The sequence below is a fragment of the Petaurus breviceps genome, unplaced genomic scaffold, assembly GCF_028583685.1.
Source record: "Petaurus breviceps papuanus isolate PSGF00001 unplaced genomic scaffold, PetGlider_PUasm1.0 90760, whole genome shotgun sequence".
Lineage (NCBI taxonomy): Eukaryota > Metazoa > Chordata > Mammalia > Diprotodontia > Petauridae > Petaurus > Petaurus breviceps.
The window spans coordinates 12,359,456-12,378,301 of NW_027187338.1; the positions used below are offsets into that span (position 1 = coordinate 12,359,456).

An 18,846-nucleotide genomic window follows, 5' to 3' on the forward strand; every position below is an offset into this window, starting at 1 on the left:
AGTTGATAAGGGACGAATAGAAAGATTGTCTAGCAACAGTTAAGGCCCAGTTGAGGTTGTATAACATAAATTTGTAGTGGACCCAGTTAGAATGGTTGAGTGATTTCCTTCATTCAGCAGCATGTGTGTAGAAGCAAAGGTAGCAAATGGTGAGAGTGAATCAAGGCTGAGGCTTGGCAGGCATAATCAGTGATATGATAAGGAGTCTAAGGATTCAACAGTGGAGGACAGTGGATATTTCAGTTGACCCACTAGAAGTCAAATGGGTAAGAGAGTAACTAGTTCAGGGGAGATGACCTGGGAGAGAATTGAGGGGTCAAGGTATTGGAGGTCCTAGTGAGGACATAGAGTAGGGTTTTGTAGGGGGGAAGGTTAGAGAGAAACAAGGAAAGCCAAAAGGTTATGGTTGGATTTCTTGAACATTTAGGTTGTGACTATCTTTGTGTGTGGCTAAGGTGGGGTAAAGGAGTAGCTCATTGAAGTGAGCAAGCTTAAGAATTGGATGGTTAGATATTTTGTGGAGAGTCAATACGAGTTGGGGAGGAGAGAAAAATTGTGAGCCATGTACAGAACTCATTGAGGAGGGAAGAAGAGTATGGGGGGGGGGCGGTCTGTAGACATTAGCTATCAGGATTTTGATTGAGTAGATATGAATAGCATGATCCTCAAAGGAAAAGAAGTTATTGACTAATGAAGGTAGGGGGAGAACCTTGAAGTGCCAGTGGGGAGCAAGGAGTATTTTAATTCCCCTGCCTCTACCGGTGTAGAGGTGAAGGCATAGGCTATTCTGGAAAAGATGGACAGTGAGGTTTTTGTCATGGGGGGAAGCCAGATTTCAGTAATAGCTAATAGATGGATACAGTGGGAAAGAAAAAGATTTAGAATGAAAGGATGTTATCTATATAGAATAGGCACTCCAGAAAATACAGTGGAAGGGCTGATAGTGTTTTGGGTGGGAAGGGATGGGAAGAAGGAATCAGGTGATGGGAGAGTTAAGGAATGAGTGTTTGTATGATGATCTACAGAGGTTCAGGATCACTGGAATGTGAAGGGTATGACCAGATGTGAGACTGTTCATCACTGAATGGAGGGCACAATTCTTCTTCCCAATGGAAGTTAGAGATTGGATTTGCAAGAGCAGTATGAGATAGGAGGCACATGGCCAGATGATCAGGGAGGCCCTGTTTCACTATTCCTGTCATAGTGCCTAATCAAGATTATTTTTGCAGTTGTATTAAGGATGGTTTGGAGAAATCAGAGACTGGAAGAAGATTAATTAGGACTCCATTGTAATAGTCTGGAGATGTATTCTAAAATAGGGTAGGGAGAGTGGTGTAGTGGCAGAGTACTTAAAAAGCTAACCTCCTCTCTTTTTTCTCTCTCTATATTGTACCTATAAGCACATTTATTTAATTATTTCTGTAGAAAATGAGTCTCAGAAAGGGGAGGTAAGTGTCTTGCCCAGAATCTCTGACTCAATAGAACCTGGTTTTTCTGATGGCCAAGTCCTAGAGAGGAGTCAGCCCGAGAAGAAATTGTGGGTGAGGTAAAAGGGGTCGGGTCTGGGGTTTGAATGGCTACCACAAGCAGCTAGGCGGACCAGTGGATAGCTCCAGTGGGACCAGGAGTCAGGAACATGTGAGTTAAATCCTGCCTCAGACGCTAGCTGAATGACCCAAGGCAAGTCACTTAATTTCTGCCTCAGCTTTACCATTTGTAAAATGAGGATAATAGCACCTATCTTCCAGGGTTGTTTTGAGGGACAAATGAATTAACATATATAAAGTGCTTTGTAAATCTTAAAGCGCTATAAACATGTTAGTTATTATTTATCATTATTCCTTGGGGCCGATCCAGGTTCTACAGGAGAGGGGTGGGGCAGACAGCGGGAGGGAGGGCTGGAGATAGAGGCAAGGCACCTTGGTACAGTAGGTTTGGAGTCTGAAGATCTAGGCTTAAATCTTGCCTCGGTAGTGGCTGGGTGACGCTGGGCAAGTTCCTTTCCCACCTTCCCTGTGCCTCAGTCTCCCCGCCTGCACAGGGAGAGGGCCAGGCATCCTCACCAATAATAGGTGACCGTGCAGGCCGCACACACTCGCTCGGCGGGGGCTTCGCACACCTCGCACTTCAGTTTCCGCCCCTTGGGCACTGCCAGGGGGTAGATCTCGTTCATGGTTGCTGTACCACAGTGCCGCCGCCTGAGCGTCGGTTGCCAGGAAATGAAGAGGGCGGTTGCCGCGAACCAAAACCCTCGGCCCGCCCCTTCTTCCTGTCACGTGACAGACAACTCCCAATCAAGGCTTAAATGAGCAGAGCTTGAAGTGAGCTCGCGCTCTAAGCAGACACGCACAACTGCGCCCAGGACAGTAGAGGGCGCTCTCGGCCTGTCGCTTCCGGTTTCCTCTCTTCCCGTGCTCTGGAGGGAAAGCGGTGGTGTCCCATAGGAGCACCTGCCCTTTTAGTAGGGGTCTTGCTTCTCGCTACCGGCTTGACCTTGAGCGAGTCCCTTCCTTTCCCTGTGGCACAATTTCCTCTGTCAAATGAAGGGGTTGGCCCAAGTGATCTGCTTTCACTGACTGGAATCTCGTTAACCAGGTGCTCCAGGAGCACCTTGGTGGCTAAAAGAGTTAAGGGATCTTCCTCGGGTCCGGTTGGAAAAACTGGGGATATATCTGGCCTGGAGAAAAGGAGACTCGGAGGGGAAATTAAATATCTGAAGGGCTGTCTTATGGAAGAGGGATTAGAATGGCCCCGTTTGGTCCCGGAGGGCACAACCAGGAACAGTGGATAGAAGTTGCAAAGGCATTGATTTTTTAGGCTTGAGGTCGGGAGAGATTTCCAAACATTTATAGCAACTCAAAAGTAGAATGGCTGGGGTTGCCTGGAGAGATAATGAGCTTCCTATCTCGGAGGTCTCTGAGCAAATGCTGGGCGACCCCCTGTCAGGTATGTTACATAGGGAGGATTCTTTTCCAGTTCCCTTCCATTCAGGAAAGAATGTAGCATGGAAATGAAGGACAGCAGCCAGCACAGACCACCTAAGCTCTTTATAACACTTGACGGGGTGTGACGAGGGAGTGGAGGGCGGTGCTTCTCTAGCTTGAAAGAAAAGGACCCTGGCTCCCGCGATTGCCACAGACTCTGACCTGGGTCCCGGAGGAGTCTCCAGCCCACTGGCCCTTTCTGGGCTCTGGTCACCCAGCTCCTCCTCCGTTGCTAAGGCGACAGAGGCGGCTCCGGGCTCCGGGCTCCTCCCCGTCGGCGGCTGCGCAGTAGCCGGGGCTCAGGCTGGCAGTGGCTGCGCAGGTCCCCTGTGAGCATCAGGAGAGATGGCGGAAGCGGGCCTCGGCTCCGAGTTCCCGGAGCCTCCCGGCGTGGCGCGGAGCGCCGCGCTCATGCAGCACTTTGCTGAGCGGCTGGGCGCGCAGGGCCGGCAGGTGGTGCTCATCACGTCGGGCGGCACCAAGGTGCCCCTGGAGGCGCGCCCCGTGCGCTTTCTGGACAACTTCAGCAGCGGGCGGCGTGGTGCGGCCTCGGCCGAGAGCTTCCTGCGCGCCGGCTACGGGGTGCTGTTCCTGTACCGCGCGCGCTCCGCCTTCCCCTTCGCGCACCACTTCCCGCCGCAGACCTGGCTCTCGGCGCTGCGGCCAGCCCAGGGCGCGAGCGAGGGCCCTGGAGGCCGCCTGCTCTTAGAGGCCGAAGCCGCTGCGCTGCCGGGCTTCGCCGACGCCCTGCGCAGCTACCAGGAGGCCGCCGAAGCCGGCACCTTCCTGGCCGTGGAGTTCACCACCTTGAACGACTACCTGCACCTGCTCCAGGCCGCGGCCCAGGCGCTCAGCCCGCTCGGTGCGTGGGGAGCCTCCAGAGCCGGCCCTGCGCCGTCTCCCCTGTGACCTTGAGCCCCCGGGCCGGCCTGCAGCCGGCGAGCACGCCGGGAGCCGCCCCTGCCCGCCTCCTCCCATCCCTGCTCCTCTCCCTGCCCTTCCCGTGGCCGCGTAGCTCTGGAGCTGGAGGGGCCCTTAAGGCCCCCCGGCACACAGCTAACATTTTTATAGAGCTTCCTAGGTGCCACACGTGGTGCTAAGCTTTTCTCAGTTACTCTCTTGTATCCTCACCGCAGCCCTGGGAGGTAGGTGCTGCTGTCGTCCCCACTTTAGAGATGAGGAAAGCGAGGTTAATCGGCCTGCTCAGAATCATAGGTGTCCTAAGCAGGATTTGAACTCACGCCTTGACACCCTTCCCCATCCCCAAGGTCAGGCATTGTATCCACTGTGCTTCGTCACTGTTTCCTTTGCAGGCTCCTCTGCAATGTTTTACCTTGCTGCGGCTGTGTCGGATTTCTATGTGCCTGCTTCTGAAATGCCTGAACATAAGATCCAGTCCTCTGGAGGCCCTTTGCAGGTGTGTAAGACTTACTCTTCCCATCCAGACTTATGTCTCCTATGTTTGAGCATGGACCAGTTTATCCTCTATTTTAATTAGGCCTTACCGTGGTCAAACTGTGATATACAAGCCAGAGCAGGGTGGTCCAGGATGGGCATAAATCCAAAGGAGGGGACTTGGGGGTTTTGAATTACCCAAATATAATCCATAAATTAAAAACCTTCTTGATAAGATACATAATAACCTTTGCCAATGGTTCTGCAAAAATTGTGTGTTGAAAGATGCTTAGGTATATAATGTGTTGGAGCTGTGGGGCACGATGGAGTTTATCTAATAATTTGTGCAATATTTCCCCCTTTCCTTATTTCTTTGGTGAACCTTGGCCTCCACCTCTTTCCTTCCTTATCAAATCAAATACTTCCTTCTCCAATCCTAAACGCTGAACACTTTTTTATAAATACTTCAGTGATCTGCAGTGTCATCCTTGTGACATCCTTTCTTATATGTAGATGACAACCCATCCAAGACCCAGCTACAGAGTTATTGTAACTAAAAAGTGAATCAGTTTTGTCAACCTAGTGATAAGCCTGACCAGACTTAGCTAGATTGGTTCTGGAATGACAGGTAGGCGGTTCATTGCCAGGGGGAGCCTTTCCGGCTTGATGGGACCTGCCAGAGCTTGTATTCCACTAAGAAGCCTTTTGAAAACCCAGGTTTACCTTTATGCAGTGCAGAAGTCATTTATAAAACTAATGGACTTAAAACAGTTTTTTTCTCACTCTTAATTTTTAATTTATTTTTAGTTTTCAACATTCATTTCCACAAGATTTTGAGTTACAAATTTCCTCTTCCTCTTTCCCTTACCACCCACCCCAAGACAGAAAGCATACTGAATACCCCTTCCCCCAATCTGCTTTTTATATCCTCCCCCATTCCGCCTCTAGCTTTCTAGCAGGGCAAGATGTATTTCTATACCCCAGTGCTTGTATATCTCATTTCCCAATTGTATGTAAAAGAAAAAAGAATTCTTTGGGGGTGGCTACGTGCCACAGTGAATAGAGCACCAGTCCTGGAGTCAGGAGGACCTGAGTTCAAATCCAGCCTCTGACACAGAACACTTACTAGCCATGTGACCTTGGGCAAGTCACTTAACCCCAATTACCCCTCCAAAAAAAATTTAATTTTTTTTAAACATTTGTTTTTAAAACTTTGATTTCCAGATTCTTTCCCTTCTTCCCTCCTCACCCACCCCCACTGGGAAGATAAGCAATTCAGTATAGGTTGTACATGTGTAATTACGCAAAACGTTTCTGTAGTAGTTATATTGTGAAAGACCGTATTTCCTTCCATCTTATTCCATCCCCCACTTGTTCTATTTTCTACTTTGACCCTGACTCTTTTCAAAATGTGTGTTAAGCAGTTTTTAGAAGTTCAAGTCTTTGACTCAATTTCTTTTAGTCCTGGTGTCCAGTGGTAAGAGAAGCAGCGTTCTAGATATCTTTATTAGAGATCTAGAGTGCCCACATCAGTCCTGTGGACTTTCCCAAAATCTTTTGTCAATTATGATGGAATTCCATGGGGAACAGGGCCAAAGGGATTGGGTTAAGCAGTGGACCCCTGATGTATATACTTATTCCTTATCTCCCCTGTAGCTCCTTCACAAATCTGCCTTGACTCCAAAATAAACTCTCTATCTAAATCAAGGCTGTACACTATACTGGTCTATATTAGGCATATATTTCCTTTAGTTCTGGTTTATGTAAAATCCAAGTGCCATTTAAAATTAATGGTATTTTTAATGAAAGTGTGTGGTCTGTGTTTCTATTAGAAAGAAAATTTTATCTGTTCTTTTCATGTAGACATAATCTTCCTTCCCAAGCTTTAAATAAATTTACATGCTAGACTGCCTCATGAATTAGAGAAGCATTTTAAATCAAATAGCATTTATTAAGCACCTGCTATATTCCAGTCATTACAACTGACCTTTCTATGATACCAAGGTAATTTTTGCATACTACTTCCTGGGTATCAGTTTCCTCAATTGTAGAATAAAAGAAGTGAAAGGGAATAATCGTTTATATAGTGCCTGCTGTGTGCCAAGCTCTGTGCTCAGCACTTTTCCATGTGTACAACTGTCATCTGTACAACTCCTAAAGGAGCCTGACTTTTTTATTTTATCTGCCTGCCAAATCTCACTTTTAATGACTGTTGAGAATGTTGTGACTGGTGACAATATTTTAAAGCCTACTCTGCTTCTTGTTACCTTTTCCTGCCTCTATGCCCTTCAGGCAGTGTGCCAACTGTTGTGCTAGGCATTAAGGCTACAGAGCCAAACATGAAACCTCTCCGCCCCCAAGAAACTTGTGTTCTGTTTGGGGAAAGATACCAGGTATGATCTACACACATAATGCAGTATTATAAGCACAAACAAGGTAACTTTGGCACCAGCAGCAAGGGGGATCTGTAACATGTAACAAGTGGCATTTCAGCAGATATTTGAAGGGAGTTTGGGATTCTGAGAAACAGGAAGAGCTGCTAGTGCCTTCCTTGCCTGGGAGACAGACAGCCAGTTTGGCTGGACCAAGATTGCATAGAGGGGAGGAATTACAATAAGAAAGGAAAGAAAGAAAGATTGGTCTAGTCAGGTTGTGAAAGACTTTAAAAATTACCAAATGAAGGTGTTTGTATTTGATTCTAGAGAGCTATTGGAGTTCATTGAGCAGGAGAGTATCATGTTGAGACCTGTGGTTAAGGGACTTGGAACAGGGAATCCAATTAAGAGGCTATTGTAAGAGTCTTGATGGGAAGGCTGAGGGCCTAAACTAGAATGAAGGCTGTGTAAGTGGACAGCGGGGGGTGAGGGTGTGGAAGAGCTGGGCTTCAGAGGTGCCTCTCAGGTTGTGAACCTGGGTGTCAGTGTTGGGGAATTTTATTAGAAAAGAGATATATATAAAGGGAAAGATGTGTAGTGAGATTATTATTATTGTTGTTGTTCAGCTGTGTCCAACTCTTCATGACCCCACTTGGGGTTTTCTTGGCCAGAATTCTGGAGTGGTTTGCCATTTCCTTCTCCAGTTCATCATACAGTTGAGGAAACTGAGGCAACCATAGTTAAGTGGCTTGCTCAGGGTCACACAAGTGTGTGTGTGTCTGAGGCTGGATTTGCCCTCATGAAGATGAGTCTTCATGACTTCAGACCTGGTGCTCTGTGCACTATTGCACGACCTAGCAGCCTACAGGACATAGATTTCAAAATGATGGTTCTTCAAGTGATGATGCAGGATTGAAAACTTGGTAGAAGAAACTCCTGCTAGATCTGTGTTTTATCTGGGAGTCATTGACATATAAATGACTCATGGGAACTGGCAGTGTTAAAGAGGAGATTGAGCACATAGTGAGAAATAGAAGAAGTACCTTAGTTCTTGAAAAGAAGATTGGTTGGTTATGCTAGTAAGAAAGGCCGCCATGATCTCTGTATTTAATCTGCCCTTAAGACCAGGAAAGCTGGCAGGTTCTACCTGGAAAAGCTCTGGGCAAGTTAGTGTGGCTCTAGAACATACACTAGGCCTGTCATCTAAGGACCACCCTGGCTAAGCTTACAGAGTCATTGGGTTAGATTCCATGTGATGAATGTGTTTTCACGTATAACTCATGAAGACTAGACTATGTCAGGGATATTTAGACATCAGTAGTAAGAGTCACACATCTTTAAAGTCCAAAGAGCAGCTAAATTTAGGGATTCATGCTTATTAATTTGGTTTTTGCCTCATTGTTCTTTAACAGGTTTAAAATCTGTCCAATCCACAAATATTTTAAAAGCACCTACTATTCAAATCACCATGTTCAGCATTGGGGATATGAAGATAAAATGGAAAACTGTCCCTGCCCTGGAGAATCTTACGTACCACAGGAGTGTACCACATGCTGGCATAAGTTTATACATGAGAGTATAGAGTGAGGGAAAGTGCACTCACAGCCAAGAGGGTTAGGAAAGCCTTCCCAGTGGAGATAGCACACGGGGGACCCTTGGTGAACAGTTTCTTCAAAGGCATGGGGGTAGGAAATGATACTGAATTCGGGGAACTGCTGTTGTGCCAGTTTAGGTAAAATTTTTCTTCCCAAACCTTGATGTACTTCTAGCAAACTTAAAGGGGACTGTGGAATTAAAGAGCATGTGTTACTGTTTCATGTCAATGTTAATAAAGAAAAAATATTCTCAATTAAAAATAGAAATTTAATGTACTTTAAATTCCCCAGGAAAAGTTCTGTTGATCAGTAATGTCCATCTTGAAGGTTGCTGCAAGTGGAAATTTTGAGGTTACCTTAGACATAGCCATTCTTTTAATCGAAAAAATCAAGGAATAATTGTACTAGAAGAGAGGACTAAACATTTCTTACATTTAGTTCATTGCCCCCACACTCTTAGAAAAACCTGCCAAAAACTTTGGTGTAATGATCAGTCTTCTGTAGTTAATTATAAGACTACATTAGAATACGAGGGTGAAAATCTGGATAAATATAATAATGAAACTTCTAGGGGGATATCAGGCTTATACAGACCATCATCATCCCACAATATACATCATAAGAGTTCTACTGTACTCAGGCTTTTCAACTAGACATCCAAACAGCTGGGTGTTGAAAGAATGCTGTTATTCTGATCTCCGTCTAATGGGGAGATGTTCAGCAAACTGAAACAGATGTTCAGGTGCAAATTAGCCAAGTTACACTGACAAAAACATGGACCTTATATCTTCCAGCTCTTAATGCTCTCATGTGATCTTAATGTTCTTAAGATTATTTCCATTTCTCTTCAAATCTTACTATAATGCTGGGGATACTTATTAGAAAACCATTTTCTCTCCTAGAAATATACAGATGAGATTGATAGGTGAGCTACCTCATTTAAATTATTATATTCCAGAGGGGATTCACACACTGGGTAAGGGTGAAGCTAGATGTCCTTGAAAGTCCCATCCAGTTATAAGGATCTCTAAAATTGGCAGTGCCTTTATGAACAGGAACATGGTGAGAAACCTCATTCCAGGTTCCCTTGGTTACTGTTGACAGGGATCTTTTATGTGAATATTTTTTCTCCTGGTGTTAAACGTTTCTTTTCCATTGCAGATAACAATGAAGATGGTGCCAAAAATGCTTTCTCCTCTTGTTAAAGATTGGGCTCCCAAGGCATTTGTAATTTCCTTTAAGTTGGAGACAGACCCCTCACTTGTAATTGATCATGCCCGGAAGGCTCTGGAGATTTATTGTCATCAGGTTGTGGTGGCCAATATCCTTGAATCTCTGAGGTCCAAGGTGGTTATTGTAACCAAAGACTCAGAAACACAGTTGTCTCTTTCTGATGAAGAAGTGGGAAAAGGTATGGAAATAGAAGAAAAGATTGTGAGTAACCTACAGTCTCGACACATGGCTTTTATAAATGAGGAAAACTGAGGCAAAGAGTTTGTCTCCCAAATCCGAGGCTTGAATCAGAGGATGATACAGAGAAATGGAAATCATCTTTGCCTTCCCTAAAGAAAAGGAAAATCTGTAGGAAGGTGAAAAGAGTGTTGAAATAGAAAGGGAATATTTAATTTCAGAACAATTTGGTTTTTGTCTTTTAATGGTATTTGATTATCATTAAAAATGAAAATGAAGGCAGACCAGCTCTGGTTTTATATAGCTAAACTTACCACTTCAAATGGAAAAAGGAATAAAGGGGATATAGTTCTTATTTTCTTCATAAAAGAATTTACTGTAAGCTAAAGAACCATCTCAACAAAAAAAAATCAAAGGATAGAAGGAATAAAAGCCCAAATAAAATAATAAACTCCAAACTTTTAGTATTTTGATTAAAACATGTCCATGTACATAAACTTTAACAGTAAATTTTTTTGTTCTATGTTCTCTTTTAGTGTCTTCCATCTCTGTACTTAAATTTTGTTGCTATTTCATTAAATAATAGTGATTTATATTTATTATATTAAAGTGAGATGAAATAGCACCTTATACCCATCAAAAATTGGCAAAAAATAGTTTAAAATTACAAAACTCTTATTGGCACAACTGTGAGAAAACAAGTATGGAAATTGTTGATAGAGTTGTTTGCTCTTTACATATTTCTTTGTATTCTCTATTTGACACTCCGGGAAAACAGTCGTCTCCTACCATGATTATTCTGGCATTTTTCATTTGGATAAAGAGATTTACATTTAAAATACATTTACTTTAAAGTACTTCCACATCAAGATTTTCTCCATTGAAATTTTGATATATCAGGGATTGGCATAAGAAATTAAGTGGGAATTTAGGGGGAGTTTTGCAGAAACCAGCAGATGACACAGAGCCTGTGATCAAATATTTAACCCAAATTTTACAATAAGGTACTGTAAACACCCCATAAAAGAAAAAGAATGTTCGGATTTCTCTGCTATGAAGGGAGGGCCAAAAATTTTCTGTGGATTTTCCAGATTACAGGGGGTAGGTACCATGCCCTTCCCCTTTTACCCCTCCCCCACGTGGAAGGGATAGCTGTAGTTATGAATACTTTAAACACAACCATAATTTTTTTCCCTTTTAATGATATCCTTAGGTTACAGTTATTGAAATGAGATCACTTGATCAAGGGGTGTGATCCCATTTGTGAGTCACATTGCATATATTTTTTTAAAATAGTATTTTATTTTTTCCAATTACAAAGACAATTTTTAACATTCATTTTTTTTTTAAATTTTAGTTCCAAGTTTTCTCCCTCCCTCTGTCACCTGCCCCCTCCCTAAATGGTAAGTAATTAGATATATGTCATATATGGAGTCATGTTGCATATTGTTCTTGCAATATTAAAACAAGATTGTACCAGTTCACAGCTCTGCCAACATTATCATAAGGTGTCTCTTTCTCAGCAGGCCTATAAACATTGAATCTAATAATTTTTTATGATCTTTGCTAATTTGATGGGTATACGGTGGTATCCCTTCACACCTCTATTTTCAAAAAGGTTTAACTGGGAATTGAACCCTCTAAAAACACACTCTAGTGTATCCAGCTTACAAGCTTATTATAGCATTTGACTCATGAGTGGTCATAGTTTTATCAGTGTGTACACAAAAGACAACCCAGTTGTAAGTGTGGCATTTGGCAAAGCTTGTATAGTAGAAATTTGATGTGAGAATTCCTCAATTGTTGGATCTTTTTATTTTGAGAGTACTTTTTTCCCTGCCTGAATCCATCCATGAGCACAATGCCTCAGAAGCTGGTGATGCAACTTTATGTTCAATGTGATTTGTGCTTCTGAGCTGTCTTTCACAGACACTGTTAGCCAGCCAGGTATGTTAAAGGTCATCTGCTTTGGCCTCCTCACCAAGCAACTGTGACATAAGTGCCCTTGGTGGAATTATACTTTATGGATCCTTTAGTTTCAAACACTACATGCTAGAGTGGCTAGGTAGGAGGGGAGGCCGTATTAAAATCATGAGGCTTTGGCCTGGGCCCTAACTGGACCAGGAGTAGGAGTTTAGGATCATCAGCTTCAGAGTTAAAGCATTTGGTATGTAATCTAGGTCACAGTAATCGTCCAAAACCTGAAGAATTGAGGAAATTTGAAGCTATTGCTTTGGTTTACAAATTAGGAAATTGAGGCTTCCATGAGAGGTTTATTATAAGTGTTTTTTTATATTCAATTTTAATTGTAAAGCAGGATGATCAGTTCTTAACAATGGTTGGTCATATATATAGCCAATGACTTCAAAAGAAATTAGTCGTCACTGGTACTGATGATCTCTCCATCCCTTCCCACCTCACCCTCCACTAAAAAGAAGGGAATGACTGAGGACCTGGAGTTGCTCTGGTTACATCTATGCGACCAAAACTCCAGTGTGGGCTAGAAGCAAGAAAGGATAGTTCATTCATTCAGCAGATACTAATCAGAGCTGAGAGGCATTGTGTGAGGGCTAGAGAGAGAACTGGGTTCTAGTCTTGCCTCTGACACACTCGTTTTGTGGTTTGGTTAAGTTATTTCATCTCAATGCCCTGGGCGAGGCTCCGAGACTGTTTGCAGAGGTGAAGACCTTCAGTCAGGTGCTCGCCTGCTAGTAAAATCACAGATAGGATTTTTTTTTTAATTGACTCCCTACTATGTGTGAGGCCTTGTACCAGGTGCCATGATAACAGGGTGGAGGGAACCTAAAGCCTGGTAGAAAAGAGAAGCTGTGATGTCAGAGTGCATCGAGGCACAAAATGGGGTGGTTTCAGGAGAGGGACTGCTGGCTAGCTGGGGACTTCATAACTAATTGACAAGTTAGTTACAGGTTGCTAGGCTGCTGTTACAGGAGGGAAGGGCAGCACATTTCAGACCAGTGTCCTCTTCTCTAGACCGGTTTGGGTTGGTAGCAAATGCTCCTACTCCATCCACATGCCTAGTTTAAGTCTTAGTTTGCCTCTGTTGGCCCAAGAATTAGAGGACCATTTCCGGTCACTCCTTCCAAAATAGGATTTTCACCCAGGCTTTTAAAAAGTTAAGGCAAGCTCAAGTTAATTTTTACATTTTAAATTTGCTCGAGTTTGCAAAAAGCTTTTGCACAGTTAAACCATGATTGCTTGGAACCTTAGCATTATTTTCTTGGCATCTTGGAAAGGATCTTAAAGATGAGGCAGCCCAAGCCCCTCGTACAGATTAGGAAACTGAGGCCTAGAAAGGCGAAGAAACTCGGCACAGTGTTCATGTCATATCTCTTAATGTCACATCCAGCTTCAGTGTATGGTCTGAATTGGCTGCCTCCCCTAAGCTTTTGTTGAGCTCTCTCTGAGGATGAATCCTGAGATCCTAAGATCTGCATCCCTCCCCCAGGGAGGTAGGCTGTCCAACTTGGTTGCTATCACCTCCAGGAAGCCTTCCCTGAACCCTGTCCTGTTATAACAAGACTTTCTTCGTGGACTTGGCATAGCACTTTGCACCTCTATTATGCACTTTCTGTGTAATGTGTGTTGTAATTAATTACCCTTGTCATCTACCTGCTAGACTCTGGTCATAGAATCTGAGTGTGAGTCTTGGCTCTGAGGCTTTCATTTTGTAACCCTGGGCAAGTCACGCAACCCTTATGTGCCTGAACTTCCTCTTTTTTTAAATGGGGATATTTGTATTACCTACCTCACAGGGTTGTTGTGAGGAAAGCCCTTTGTAAATCTTAAAGCATTGTGTAAATTTATTATTCTAATTATTCGAAGCACTATATTCTCTGTGGGGCCAGGAAGGAACCCCTTGGAGATCGCCTGAGCATACTCATAGATTTTCTTCCCAGATCCAGGATTTAGCCAACTTGCAAGATTTATTAAACAACTGCTCTGTGCCAGGCACTATTCCAATATTAAAATGAGTTTCACTCCCCTTAGCAACCTATATCTACAGAGGAAACAACATATATACATGTAAGAAAATAAAAACTATAAGTAGTTGGATGATAAACCAGTTGCTGTTGCAGATCAGGGAAAATTTTGAAGGGAACTGGAGATTCTAAGTGGGAGATGAGAGGGGAGTGAATTCCAGGTGGGAGTGAGAACCTTGGCAAAGGCCAGGTCCAGACCCGACAGAGCCAAATGACCTTCACTTGGGGTTTCCATTACCAAGGGTCCTTTGGTTCCTCCCATTGTTTGCTATCCCATCCCTTTTCCACCAGCTCCTCCAAATGATCCTCACCACCTTTCCTTTTATGGGCTAACATTCCTCCCATGAGGCTGTTTGTTGGTCACAATTCTATGAAACCAGCTTCTGAGCATCTCTATTCTCTCTCCTCTTCCTAGTAATTATTATACACTCCCCACCAGTTCTGACCCAACTACCTCTTGGTAATTTGCCCATTTACCAAAGGAACAAGTAAGACCAGGAAAAGGATTGGAATGAGACCCAGAGTTACTACCACACCTTGATCCAGATGGATTACAATGCTGTAGCTGGCCCCCTCTGCCTTCTCATCCTATGCAATTTCTTCCCATGACCTATATGTCCAACATGCACCCAGAGCACTGGAGGCCTTTCTCTGTTGGGTTATTCCTCTTGTAGTATTATCTGCTTATTGGACAAGGATATCACTTGTACACAGAACCACACAGTGTCATAGTTGGAAGGGATCCTAATGACTCATACTTGAAACAACTCAATGCAAAACCTACCCCTGTAGTGGTCAGCCAGCCTTTCTGGAGACCTCCAATGAGAGGGAACTTAGTGCCACTGTTGGAAATGGCCCGTTCCACTATGGGATAGCTCTGTTAAGGAAACACTTTCTGTTGCGATGCTTAAATTTGCCTTTCAGTGTTCACTTGCTGCTCCTAGTTCTGACCTCTGGAACAAATCAAATGCCTGTTGTAGGTAACAGTGCTTAAAATACTTCAGAATAGCCATTGTGACCCCCTAAGCCTTCTCTTCAAGATAACCAGTTCCATATTAAGTGCCTACTTTGTGCAACTCACCTTTAGAATTCTTTACATCCCCTACTATAGAACGAAATTTCTTGATCTTGGTCTCCACACCCCAACCCTCCTATCCATTTAACCCAACATTCCTGTCCTGCATTGTCTAATCTTTTTCTAGTTTTTTTCCATTCTGTAGCTAGGTCCGTATCCAGCACTCCCAAGGTAACAGGAACAAGGCAGAATATCAGTAGTTTAATTTGCTTTAAAGACAGTTGAAAAAACTGGGCCTTATTACTGTATTGAGTAGATAATTGGTTTGTAATAATGCTTATCTTGTGGTGCTGCTGTACTTATAACATGCTAAAAGTACAGTGTGAACTGTGAAGAAATGGTTAAAATATGTTTGAAAGGACCAATTTGGATGTTTTCTAGGAAGACTCAAAGAACTTAGTAAATGTTTGTTGAATGAATGAATGTATTAGCTCCATAATGGCCCAGAAAAGTCAGGTCAAGGTGGCCGCTGATCTGGAAAGTCTTTAAGTCCAAAGCAGATTGTACCTCAAGAGACAAGCAGATTGGTGTCTGTCTCTACGTGACTTTGTTGGAATCCTACATGATGAACAGCCAAGGGACCAGTAGTCCAAATGTGAAGGTACTGAACCTTTAAAAGGCCACATAAACAATATCCTTTCAATGTCCCTAGAGCTTTGCAATGCTGACATGACAGATATCTGTAGCTTTCCACTGGAATGGCAGAAGTCTTGTTATGTTTACTATAACGCATAATAGTATCAGGAAGCTTTCTAATGTCATGTGGATGATACATATATGCCTTGTCTTATCTGAATCTCTAATAAATGCCTTTGAGACTTGAAAGTGTTTGCATTTTTATTTTCCATATCAGAAACCTAAGTGAGAAATAACTACCCAAGACAATTGCACTTTTTGCTGTTACTGGAAGTGACAGGGAGTGGGGAGATGGGCTCGGTCACTCTAGGCAGTTTTGTGCTTTTATCCATTTCATTGGTCATCAAAGCCAGTTCATCTCTTGGAGGCCAGCCTTCCCCTGGTCACTATGTCCCTATCTGGTTAGCCAGCTCAGCACTAGCAGGGCCTTCATCCCTGCCTGAAATGAACTAAGCTTCAGGTTACTGTTATGCCCGGAGGCTTTGTGAAAGGGTCAGCAGTGACCAGGCACTAGAATCACTCCTGCCTGATTCTGTCATCCCGCATGCTAGCCAGCCTTTCCCTCTTGTCACCTGCAGTCTTGAAAATCATGCCATCTAGGCCTCGCCCCATTACAGATTTCTGAAAACCTGTACAGGACAAGGCCAAAGACCCCTTAAGGCATTTCATGGTGACAGGAAGAGAGTCAGAGGACCCGGGCTCCAACTCCGTCTCTGCCACTTACTACCTTGGGCAGGTCATAACCTCCCTGGGCATCTGTCAGAATGAGAGCTTGGATTAGAAATAGGGGGTTTGAACGTTCTTCCCTAAATCCTATGTCCCAAGATCCTTCCAAACTCCAGATGTCCATGAGCCCCGATTGCGTCCCCCTCCCCCAGTAACCTTCGTGGGCTGCACCCACGCGGAAACAAAGACCAGCACACTTGGGCCAGAATTCTCCCTCCACCTGCTTTCTCCGCTCCCCTCCCCGTGGCAGTGGTCCGTGCCTTCACACCCCTATCCCTCCTTCTAAGGCGAATGGTATGCTCCATAACCATGGCTACCGCCAGACGAGCCCCGGGACGCGAACGGTTGCCATGACTCCCGCAGAGCCAGTCGGCCGCTGCAGTTTGGAGTCGCTGACTGTCCTCCGGGGAGTCTCTGCCGGACTTCGGCGAGGGAGGGGTTTTTCAGCATTTCCGCAGAACCAGACCCGCTCGCAGCCTCGACAGCCGGGAGAGAAAACCGCCTTCTCTTATCTCTTTCCCTTTCTTTCCCTCCCTTTCACCCTTTCTCCGGCCCCCAGACTCCAACACCTGGTGGAGTGAATGAGTTCGTGAGGAGAGGCCTTGCAGGCTGCAGGGGTGTGCGCGCGTGCCCCCGAGCCGTGCGCGCGCGCCCCGAGGCGTGTGGGTGCGTGCCCCGAGCTCTGTGTGCGTGCCCTGAACTGTGCGCGCGCGTCCTGAGCCCGCGCGTGCCCCAAACGGTGTGTGTGCGTGCGTGCCCCGAGCTCTGTGTGTGCGCGCGCGCCCGGCGCCTCTCAGGACACACCGGGTTTGTGGGCCTGGGCGTGCAGGGAGTACTGAGGCCACGCTTGCTAGCTGCCCGCGGAGATGGGCGGCCGCAGCCGAGCAAGGGGAGGCCCGCAGGGGTCCTAGGTTCTCCGGCCACTGCTGTACAGATAGATGGCTTTTAATATTCCACTCGCTTGTCTAGCAAGCAAGGGACCCGTGGCCCCTTTGTCCCCTTTTTGGCCCCAGAAGGCATCAGGCCTCGTGAATTTTTCCAGGCCATGACTTTGTCCCTACAAAATTGTTTAATTGACATTTTTTTTTAGTCATTTCCTGAACTTCCCGTTCTTCTCCCTCCCCCCATCCCAACTCCCGCTTGTCTTCTCCCAGTTGAACCCTCCCGGATCAGTTTCCTCATCTGTAAAATGAAGTTGGACGAGCTGGCCAGGATTCTGTGGTCCTGTGACCTCTTTTCTGGCCTTATTTTCCATCTTATTGGGGTTTTTCCCCCCACCTCTCCTGGGCCGTAGTGCACTTTAAATGTTCACTTATAGAGTCCCAACCCCTAAAGCTCATACATTGTCTCACGCACTTTCCTTGCTTGCTATGCTGTGGCTAGCGGCTTATTTTCCATCGTATCCCCAGGATTATTTGGAACTGTCTATTCAGTTACACTGCACTGTCCTGGTGATGCTGTGTTGGGTAAACTAGAAACTAAAATGGAGAATTCTACGTTGGTAAATACAAATATTAAATTACCTCAAGTCAAATGTATTAGAAAAGTATAGAAAAATAACTGCATTTTCCTGTTATTTAGAACTTGTATTAAGAACTAAGTTTGCTCCTTTATCATTTGCTTTTGCAGAATATCTTACTGGGGTGTTTACTTACTTAATTTTGAATGCTATTTTCATCATCTAACACATTCTGACTTTAAACTGGATGTAGAATTATCTGAATGAGAATTGAAGCTAAAGGTATATTTACTTTTAGAGACTAACACTACTTTTGGTAAACCAAGAGAGAAACCAGTAGCAGGAATATCAGAAAATGTATTCTACTGGGCAGGATTGCTCTGAATATATGCCAGGTTGGTCTTAGTGGGGTTAGTAAGTCGGGTACAGTGGATTTGACTAGTTAGGGAATGCAAAAAGTGCATTTCTGAAGTTTGTTAGAACCTTATTATGTAATCTTCACAGACCAAGGGCTTACTGGGTTTTGGTTTTATTTATTTTTTTTTGGAAGTACATTTAAAAGCAATTCTAATTTCTTTAGTCTAGTTTTCAAAAAATCGACAACTTGGTTTTTTTTTGTTTTCAGAGTCAGTTGTAATAGATACCTATGAAGTCATGCTGAATTTCAGCCAAGTTTGCATGAACAAAATAAAATGTTAGTTTTTACAGCTTCTTCTTAATCTTAGATTGGAGAAGGAAACTTTCCAGCTTTTTCAGTTTCCAAATAAAATGCTAATCATTTGTAAGTTGAAGAAGCTGGAGTATGTAAGAGTATTGAAATCTCAAAAAATGAATGAATTCTAAAGCATTTATTAAATGCTTCCTTTGTGCCAAGAAGCATGCTAAAGACTGAAGATACAAATAGAAAATCCAGGCAGTCCTTGCCCTCAACAAGCTCGTGTTCTAGTAGAATTTTAATGTTTGTGAAAGTTTTGAATTACATATTTGTGTCAGTATCTGCCTCAAGAAAGCAGGATTGTGAAGTGGAAAGAAAACTGAATTAGTTAGAAGACCAAGGCCAAATCCCACTTCTGCCACTTTCAGTTTGGCCTTGAGCAAAGTAATTTAACCTATTTGGTTAAAGTGGGGAGGGGTGGACAAGATAACCTTTAAAGGGACTGACTACTATCAGTAAATTTATGATCCCAGGA

General features: G+C 44.1%; 2 protein-coding genes across 4 annotated transcripts in view; one reads left to right on the forward strand and one right to left on the reverse strand.

The window, feature by feature from the left end:
• ZMYND12 (zinc finger MYND-type containing 12) overlaps positions 1-2,997 on the reverse strand; it is a 28,979-nt gene extending 25,982 nt beyond the window's left edge. The window contains exon 1 of the mRNA XM_069068162.1: positions 2,064-2,997. Within this exon, the coding sequence (XP_068924263.1) occupies positions 2,064-2,173 (110 nt within the window). The 5' untranslated portion in view covers positions 2,174-2,997. The remainder of the gene's footprint in view (positions 1-2,063) is intronic.
• A 146-nt stretch (positions 2,998-3,143) lies between these two features.
• Positions 3,144-18,846, forward strand: part of LOC138146343 (phosphopantothenate--cysteine ligase-like) — a 208,870-nt gene continuing 193,167 nt past the window's right edge. The window contains exons 1-3 of one of the 3 annotated variants that reach the window (XM_069068161.1): positions 3,277-3,846; positions 4,298-4,401; positions 9,511-15,660. In XM_069068161.1, coding sequence (XP_068924262.1) covers positions 3,330-3,846; positions 4,298-4,401; positions 9,511-9,834 — 945 coding nt within the window. In that variant the 5' untranslated portion in view covers positions 3,277-3,329 and the 3' untranslated portion in view covers positions 9,835-15,660. Of the gene's footprint in view, positions 3,847-4,297; positions 4,402-9,510; positions 15,661-18,846 lie in introns of those variants that run through there. The other 2 variants (XM_069068159.1, XM_069068160.1) reach the window with 2 other exon arrangements.